The 9,725-nt window shown below is 30.2% G+C and overlaps 1 protein-coding gene and 1 non-coding gene across 2 annotated transcripts; both read left to right on the forward strand.

Annotated features, from left to right (window-relative positions):
* The first annotated feature begins 1,080 nt into the window (after window positions 1–1,080).
* Window positions 1,081–5,333, forward strand: LOC110600473 (methylsterol monooxygenase 1-1). The gene is made up of 5 exons (XM_021737345.2): window positions 1,081–1,512; window positions 2,109–2,431; window positions 4,512–4,659; window positions 4,751–4,783; window positions 4,954–5,333. The coding sequence occupies exons 1-5, from the start codon at window positions 1,183–1,185 to the stop codon at window positions 5,032–5,034; spliced, it is 915 nt and encodes a 304-aa protein (XP_021593037.1). The 5' UTR covers window positions 1,081–1,182; the 3' UTR covers window positions 5,035–5,333.
* Window positions 5,334–6,089: 756 nt separating this feature from the next.
* TRNAK-CUU lies at window positions 6,090–6,162 on the forward strand. The gene has a single exon. It is a non-coding gene; the product is annotated as a tRNA-Lys (tRNA).
* The last annotated feature ends 3,563 nt before the right edge of the window (window positions 6,163–9,725 follow it).

The raw sequence follows: 9,725 nt of genomic DNA on the forward strand, positions 1-9,725 counted from the left end.
GAAACGCTTAAAAAATTTAATTAATAAAAAATATTTTCATAATTAAAAAATTAAAAATTATTTTAAAAAAATGATTTTTTTAAAATGATTTTTTATAATTTAAAAATATTATTAATATTTTTATATATAAATTTATTGATACATTTTATTTTTTAAATTAAAATTAAATAATAAAAAAATAAATTAACTTGATAGAAAATATTTTAATATGAAATATTTTTTAAATACTAAGTTATTTAAAAAAGGAGCCTAAATTTAAGTTTCCGACTCATATTATCTAAACTTTTGATTTAATCAAATTATCCCTTTTCTTATAAAAATTAAAATAAGAATTTTAAATTTTTAGTAATACAATAATTTTCTATTGTTATCATACAAATTTTCTAGTAATAAAAATTAATGCTTTTTGTTTTCTTATTTTAATAATACAAAATAATTTTAAATAATTATATTATTAAAATAATATCTTATTATTAAAATTTTGAAAATTATTTATTCTAGTATTTTTAGTAAAAATGGATTAATTTTATTCAAAAAAATTAGATATTTGAGGAAAAAATAAAAATTCTTCCGATTGAAATGACATGTGGGATCAAAATTTGCTAGTTCGATTTATTGTTCAATTAATAATTTAAATATCTATAATTTTTAATTAAATTTAAAATTTTGACTTCTTATACAACGAGACAAAATTAATTAAAAAAAATTATATTTTGATTTTTAACTTTTTTATTATTATTTACACTAAAATTTTGCTAGTTCGAGACAAAAATTTAATCTTTTTAAAAAATGAAAATAGATATAACTAAAAGAATAAATATTTTTAATAGATTTTATTTTTGCATTTTTTTTATAAAAAACTAATAGATGGAGGAAGAAGTAAAAAATAAATTAAAAATTCTATAAAAAAAATTTAAAAAAAGAAAAAAGAAAAAGGAAAGGATGTGCGAGCCAACGCAAGTGTGCATGCATCCTTAATCCTTAGCTCTGTAATTAGTTAGTAATCACAAGATATAAAAAAGATTCCAGCATTGTTTGTATCGTCAAATGCGTTCAAAACTTCCCGCATATTTTAACTGACACTTCCATAAATCCGCGTCACCCCCCCCTCCCTAACCCCAGCTCACTCCTCCCCCACACCTTCCTTTTCCTCCCGAACCACCACCACCGCCGCCGCCTCCAATGCTGCCGTACTCCTCTCTCCACGAGGCTACGGCCGCTCTGGGCCGTAATCTCACCTTCGCCGAGACTTTCTGGTTCAATTATTCCGCCAACAAGTCCGATTATTATCTCTACTGCCATAACATTCTTTTCCTCTTTGTGATCTTTTCATTTGTGCCTCTTCCTCTCGTTTTCGTCGAGCTCTTGCGATCTGCTGGCTTCGATAAGTATAAGATTCAGCCCAAGGTTAAGCTCTCTTTCTCCGAGATGCTCAAATGCTACAAGGATGTCATGCGCATGTTTTTTCTCATTGTGGGTCCCTTGCAATTGCTCTCCTATCCTTCTATCAAGGTAAGATTGGGAAATTGTGGTTGTTTTTTATTCGGATTTAGTGTTTTTTTTTTCCTTTTTTTTTTTGTGATTTGAAATCATTACAAGTTTTATCTATAGTTACTATACTGGTGTTTGTAATGGTTTCCGTGGAATGGGATTTGTGGATTTTGGCGCTCTTTTCTATTTTCATATCCACGGAATCGCTTGGATTTGTTTATTCTTGTGATATTTTCTAGTTTTTTTTTCTCCGAAAACGATTGCGGATTTTTTTTTTCCTCTTCACTTTTCAATGCAGTAGAATTCTGGGTTGTGCATTGTTGATGTTAATTTAGTTGCGTAGAATTTTATTGGCTTAAAAGTTTTAATTCCTCATTTGTTGTGACACACGAAGAGATTTTGAACTTTTCCGTTCTGGGGTTTCTTTTGTAGAATTTTGGTATTTTAGTTGTTTGTTTCACTATTCATCAGTTGTCTTAAGCAGCTGCTACTGATTATTGCCAACGGATGATTGTTGTAGAATATTTGAAATTTAATTTATGCCCAACATCTTTTTAGAAATGATATCTGTGGACTTCTAATATTGCAGTTTGTGGGTTTAATTCTTGTATTTGTAGATGATTGGGATTAGGACAGGTTTGCCGTTGCCCTCCGGATGGGAAATTTTTCTACAGTTGTTGGTGTATTTCACGGTGGAGGACTACACCAATTACTGGATCCACAGGTTTCTGCATTGTAAATGGGGCTATGAAAAAATTCACCGTGTTCATCATGAATATCCTGCTCCCATTGGTTTTGCTGCCCCATATGCACACTGGGCTGAAATTTTGATCCTGGGAATTCCATCTTTCCTGGGGCCAGCCATGGTTCCTGGGCACATGATCACATTTTGGTTGTGGATAGCTTTGCGGCAGATTGAGGCAATTGAGACACACAGTGGGTACGCATGCTAAGCTTTAAATATTTGTTGAGAGCCCTTTTCTGCTTTAGTTGATTGTGAAAAAATGATGTCAACTTTTGCATTTCTTTGTTTTCTTTTTCTTTTATTATAGATGTTTGGTAAAAATACTTTGAGTTTTCAAGTGTCTTTAGTAGTGGCCTACCTAAAGGTTATGAAGACTAGGATCAGCAATGCATTACACTTTCTCTTTTTTCTATTCTTTTTCTTTTATTAGGTAGGTATAATTTATTTTTGATGAGTTTTTGCAGTTGATTTCTAAACGAACGACCAATAGTCTTTTCTACATAAGCAATTTAATTGAAATTAGGATTAAAAATCCACAATTTGCAAAATAATGAAATTTTTTCTGGTAAAATGAGGTTATTTTCTTCAAAGCAAGCCTCAGCTCTTCATGAAGTACATGCTTCTGTTTTTTTCCTCTTTTTCCTCTTGATTTTCTTTGGTATATTAAAAAATTAGTGTGATTTCATGATGCATGTCAGCTCTCCTATGGCTACCACTGCCTAGGACACCTGAGCTCTCACATAGGCCAAACTGCATATATGATTTGATGTCTGTTTCTATTTGTTATTTTCGTGAGTATGCCAAGCATTTCATTGTCAATAAATGTCACCTTTATATTTTTTCAGCTTTCTCAAAATTTGTAGATGACTAGATGTCCATAGTTCCTAGTGCAACCTTCCTAAGTAATAAGAAAATAGCATGAAAAAGAGATAATGCCAAATTACTCGAGTCTTTGACGGGCTTGTCACTCACAACACACTGAGATCAAGACATCAAGTGAATTGAAGCTTGATCACTTGGTCATATGTTAGTATTATATTTTCTTGTGGTTAAACATCACCTTTTCCTCAACTCTATCATAGATTACAACCATGAAGAAAAGTTAGAAACAACTAATAAATGAGAGTGAAATTGGAAAATGAAAATTCGCACATCTACCCATGATTTTAGTGGTCATTGTTTTCTTTGTAACTTCATTATCATTGTGGTAATGCGCTATGCCCATTTGTTGTTGTCTGGTATGTTTGCTTTATACGTGCATGAGATTAGGTCAAAAGCTGGATCTAAGGGATCCAAGAAGAAATTTGGAATCTTCATTTGTTATAGTTGTTTGAAGAATAAAGAAGTTTGTTGCATGGTCACATCTGATGGACATAGAATGTTGAATCCTGTTTCTCAATGGATGCAAATCTATACGTATTTGTTCACTTTTTCTAGTGGGGTAGTTGTTAAAGTTGTTCAAAAGTAGATTACTATAAAAGAAGCATATGACTATCAAGTAATTAGTTATAGTATTTTGTTGTTGTGTTGGCTTAGTATATGTATAATTTGTACTGATGGTAATGGTACATAGAGATGATCTAGTGGCTGCTGAAATAGGAAAAAATTGCTCCCAAGGAGCTGAGAGCTTCATTTGTAGGAGTCGTTTGCCAATAGATAGTGGTCAGACGGTGTCTCCATCATGCTGGGTGTGATATTTTAAGGTTAAGGTATAATGATCCACTAGAAGAACCAAGTTCCATGATAAAAAGAAATCTCTCAGATCAGGTTGATTTGTTGGTTTGCAGATAGCTGATGATGGTGATGATTGTCTTTCTTCTCTTTTTGTCAATGTAAAAATGGGGAATAACAAATAGATGCATTACCAGTAATTCTCATAAAAATGAAGGAAAAGTATATGAGATATCTAACACAAAAATGGTACTGCCTAGCAATGGGATCTTTATGACAACCTAATATGAAGAGGGGCATGAGGTTGAGGGGTTTGTTCTTAGTAATCTACCCTTAATGGGTTATATATTTGTTTCTTCGAGTGCCATTTTGGTAATGGCAGTTTTGTTCATTTGTTTTGCAACATGTTGGTAAAATGAGTGCCTTCTTGTGTCTATTACTATGCTTATTTCGAATATTTTCCAATTCCTGTCATGCATAACAGTTTCTTTACTGATTCATTTTAATGTTGGTCAGTAGCATAGCACATTATGTTTCAAGTTATGCACTGAAGTTTACCTATCGGGGAAATAAATCATGTCATATTGTATGCCTTGTTATGCAGGTATGACTTCCCTTGGAATCCCACAAAATATATTCCATTTTATGGTGGTGCAGATTACCATGATTACCATCATTATGTTGGAGAACAGAGCCAAAGCAACTTTGCTTCGGTGTTCACCTATTGTGACTTTATCTATGGAACTGACAAGGTAATCATAAAAAAAATCTTGCAACCAAACTATGTGCTTTCATGAGATAATTTCAACTGATTACTAATTATGTGTTATCTTCTTCTTTTAGGGCTATCGGTATCAAAAGAAGCTACTTTGGAAGGTAAACTTGCAGTACGTTTATTCTCTAACAAGCAGAAACTATCTATTAATTAGAATGCTGGAACTAACTAGTAACTAGAATGATGGATGAATAAGTATAAGCCTGCTTTCTACCTTCAATTTGCTATGATATTGTGCCTGATAAAATTATTCTGTTCTTATCTAATTCAGCTGAAAGAGGGAGTGAAAAGTGGTGATGAACATAATGGAGGCTCATACTATGCTCCTACACAAGATCTTAAATCTGACTAGCCGAGGAACCGCAGAACTTTTCTTCAGATCTATGTGCTTAGGGTACATCTCTTGGAAGACTATTATTTCAAGTTGACATCAATGTGCTAGTCCTGGTTAATTAGAAGCCTTTAGTATTGCAGATGGAGATTAACTGTCATTTCTGTATCATGAAGGGGGGTTTAGTTAAGTTTCAGAATTTGGGGTTTTGTTAATGAAATTCAGTGGATTGGTATATCATGGCTTGTGAATTTAAGATTTCAAGTGTTGTTGTAGTAGTTTTTGTTTGAAATATAGAAAATGCTATAATTTCATGTTTCCTCTTGGTCCTTCAGATACTACATTCCTTTTGTCTAGTTCTTGAAAATACTACATATTTATGACCTTTATGATCGGGAGATGAGTAGTTCAGTAGTGGGATTTTTAGGCTAGAGTACTGTATATATATAGAGGCATGTTTTTAATTATGGCCTGTCAATTGCAGAGAAATGAACTTGGATCAAGAGGGAACCAGTCATACGCGATTCCCCTTTAGCAGAAAGAATGATTAACACTAGTCCTTGAAGCACTTGTTTTGCAGTTTCATTTTCAACACCTTTGCTACTGCATCTTCATTGATCCACCATTTTAAAAAATCTTATTAGTTCTAAGCGACTAGCTATTTGGAATCTTAGATCATGTTTTGTGCCCTTCACATGGACTGAGACTGAACGAAGTTCTTAGAACAATAAAACTTAAAAACCTTTTTTTCAGGATAGCAGAACTTGATCTGCTAGATCTTCCAGTTCCGTAGAAGTTGCTAATGTTAAGCCAAACATAATCGCTTCATCTATAAGTTTGGGAATTCAAGCTAGCCTTTACCTCCTGTGGCACGTAGTTTCAATTTATAGCTTAAAGCCCTTGCTTTGGATTATAAACGTTTGGTTTGAGAAGTCCATGATAATTAGTCAATATGAAATGCTAGCTACCGAGAAAGAGGCCTCGAAGATCATTCAGCCTCTTTCTGGTCGGTATAAGGAAATTGGCTGCTCAAGTTGATTTGGATAACAAATGCTATGACTATCATTGAACAATCAGCCCGTCTAGCTCAGTCGGTAGAGCGCAAGGCTCTTAACCTTGTGGTCGTGGGTTCGAGCCCCACGGTGGGCGCTTTTTTTTATATTTTTAGTGCTTAATATTTTTCAGAGTTGTTATTGTTTCTTGTTGCCCGGGCTAGGCAGAGGCCTCAAAAAAAATTTGAAAATGGGAAGAAAATTCAATTAATGAATCCCTCAGTTCTCTTTTATATATAGTGCAGATATTGATTAGTTTTCAATTCAAGATGAGTTATTTTATCGCTGATGGATTATAACAATGAAAATCATCAGAAAATTCAGGGAACATCTCCTAGAGGCCCATGAATTTGCTAGCGGGATGGAAAGGCAATGCAAGCGGACATAGGGATATGATTATTTGTGGATATTTAATCTTTTTGAATGTTATATTCAATTGGAATAGAGCGAATAATATATAATTTACTTTAAAATTTTAAAATAAATACTTATATTTTGTTTAAATTTATGTATTTAGTGTCCCTTATTTGAATATATTTGTATAATTAATTAAAATATAAAAAATTACATAGATTCAAACAACTTGGCATAAACTGAAACATAACATATAAAAATTAAAGTAAAATAATGTTGACATCATATCTTATTTGTCAGTAAAATCAACAAGTGTTGAATAATAGCAAAGGGGAAATTAAGAGATGAAACAAAAAGAAAAAGAGATAGAAATTTGGAGCTGCTTTGCATAATTGTCCAATTAAGTGAAATATAAGTGAGATCCAGATCAACCCAACCCCTATAATTTTCACCCATTGGTGGATCCAACAAACAATCATGTGCTTCCTCTAACCCCCTACCATGGTCAATGTATTTACTTCATTTAAATTTTTGAAAAAGAAATTATTATACAAATAATACTTTTTCAACTTTTATTAAAGGAAAAAAAGGGGTAAAAATTGCTGATGAGAAGACCCAATTGGCTTCTTTTTCTGGGCATCATTTGAGGAATGTCACCTTATCAATCTTTATCATACACGTGGATATAATCCCTTTGGCAATCATGGGTCCCAATTTCTGGTCCATTTACAAGCTCCTGTTTCCCTACTAAACACACCATTTTTTCCTTTTTTTTTTTTTTTTTTTTTTTTTTTTTTTTTCCTTCTATTCTAATTTTTATTTATTTATTATTATTATTATTTGGTCCACGGGAGAATATTCATCATGGAGACATTACTTATGCCGTGACATAGGTGACTCCCCAATTGATGTCAACCGAGACATGTATGCCACATGAACTATATTGTTCAATGATACCTTTTCTCTAAATTTTTTTTTTCTATTCTTTTTAAAATAATTATTTTTAAAAAATAAAACTTTCTATTACCCATATAAGGAAATTTCATTTTAAAATTATATAATTTTTTTTTTATTTTTTTGAAAGTATTTAAATGATTAGTTTTAGTCCTATAAATTAAAAAGCAATGCAAGCAATTATTTATTATATGAGTAAAATTTAAGGAGTTGCACAACTCATATTGTGTGCCTTACCTAATTCAATAAATAAGCAAAAACTTCATGTCCTTAAAAAAAATTGTAACTATAAAATTTTTAATTGATAATTAAATTTAAATAATAAAAAATAAGTTATTTAGTTGAGAAATATTTTTTATAAAAATTATTTTTTAAATATAAATTATTTTTCAAAAACAATCAGAAAAGATTAGTTAAGAACTTCAATTCATCAAAGCAATAATGTAAAATGAAAATTTCAATCTATTTTATTTGCAAGTTTGTTTTTAAATTTCATTATATTTTTTTTAAAAAAGGTTTTTTTTTATTACTGATTACTGTATTTTAATATACTAATTCATAGTAAAGAGAGAGAGAAAGTGAACCAATTGTAAAAAGAAAAAGAAGAAATTGAATTTATGATAATCAATTAATTCAAACAAAAACAGTTACATGCAATAATGCAAAACAATGTAGTAATTGAGGAAAATAATTTTCATAATGATACACCTACTTATTAGACTCCCCATTAAACTCACTTGTTTTATATAATTACTAATTAATTAATTGTTATAAAAAAAATTACAATCTAATCCTCAATTAACTTTCTTATTAAATTTCTAAATATTCATTTTATTTCATTTTTAATTATTTTTTACATTATAATTCATTCTTAATCAGATCAAATATGCTGAAAAGATTTGTAACGTCTCTCCTTTAACACTTTTTCCTTTTTATTTTTAGATTTTTTTTGTTTAGATTATGATTAAGATGTATCCTAATTGATCCAAAATTTCAATGAAAACACATTGATTGATAGTATCTCTTCTCTAAATGGGGATTCAATCTTTAATACACTTGTCTCTTGTTGTAGGAGATTCTTTGTCCATCTAAGCTAAAAAGAGGTCATGAGTTGCTATCACCACAATTAGTTCCCATATTGTGGTATTGAACTTGTTGGTTGATGATTTGGGTATGGGCAAATGGAAAGCCAAAGTTGTTAAGATGCTCTTTCTCATAAAAGTAGGTTTTCTATTTTAATATGCAACTTTGGTTAACCTATTTAAAGACAAATAACAAAACAAAGCATGTTGCTTTATTAATGTGTAACCTACTAGTAAAATTCTTAATTAATCACTTAAATGAGTTCTAAAATTATCATAATATGGTGGAAAGAAAAATATAATCAAAATTTTTTTATATCTGATCGTAAAATAAAAATTCGATAGAAGCGCTTTATTATAATGAATTGATTTGATGCTAATATAATTTAATTTTAATTTTATAAATTAATTCAATATGTCATTTTATCTATTAGGAAAGACAAAGAACAAGAAGGGACAAAGAGCTTGCTAGGAAATGTTATTAAGGTCTTCTGTGTTGTGCATGTAAATAGAGCACAATGTGGTGGAGACCAACCCAAATGTCCTAAAACTATAAGATTTCCTTTTTGAAATGATACATACAGAATTTTAGGTACCAAGTCACTGTAATGTCACATACCCAATAACCCTAATTTGGTGTAAAGCTCATAGGCTCCAATGACCTTGTGTTAATTCAAAAATTTTTGAAGTCCCACATTGATTATTTACCAAAAAATTGATAGATTTATAAATAATTAATAAAAATTATTAAATAAGTTTGATTAAATATTTTAGATCAAATAAAAAATGAATTTAAAATTATTTAAATCCATTTAATTAGACTATTGCGATTGATATCATGTTAAGAGAAATTGTTTTGCTACTTAGCAGTAGTGTTGGATTTGGAAGGTGGAAGACAGTTGGACATTTGGTTATATATTGATCCACTGGACATTGACAATAATAATACATTAATTAATATTCACCACTAATCTCATTTATTAATTTAATTTAATTTAATTTAATTGCCCACCTCCTGAATCGGTAGATAAAAGATCATGGTTCTTTACTTTCTTTTAGTCATGCCTCATCCATTTAATGAGAAAGGATATCTAATGAACTTACTCTATCACATCTTAATTCCTTTTTTTTTTTTTAAATATTTAATTAGTTCCTTTTTAATAGCAAAAATTTTAAATTTCTAACATCAAATAATAATATTAATATTAAAATATTAATACATAATTTTTGTAAGAAATTATATTATCTTCTATATTGTTCTTTATTATAT

This window comes from Manihot esculenta, chromosome 1 (genome assembly GCF_001659605.2).
Source record: "Manihot esculenta cultivar AM560-2 chromosome 1, M.esculenta_v8, whole genome shotgun sequence".
In the NCBI taxonomy this organism is placed as follows: Eukaryota; Viridiplantae; Streptophyta; class Magnoliopsida; order Malpighiales; family Euphorbiaceae; genus Manihot; species Manihot esculenta.

What these genes read in the sequence shown, in the direction of transcription:
- LOC110600473 (XM_021737345.2), top strand. Translation starts at nt 1,183, where the DNA reads ATGCTGCCGTACTCCTCTCTCCACGAGGCTACGGCCGCTCTGGGCCGT. An exon ending in GCAATTGAGACACACAGTGG is followed by an intron (nt 2,432 to 4,511) that starts GTACGCATGCTA and finishes CTTGTTATGCAG; the next exon opens with GTATGACTTCCCTTGGAATC. An exon ending in AAAAGAAGCTACTTTGGAAG is followed by an intron (nt 4,784 to 4,953) that starts GTAAACTTGCAG and finishes TATCTAATTCAG; the next exon opens with CTGAAAGAGGGAGTGAAAAG.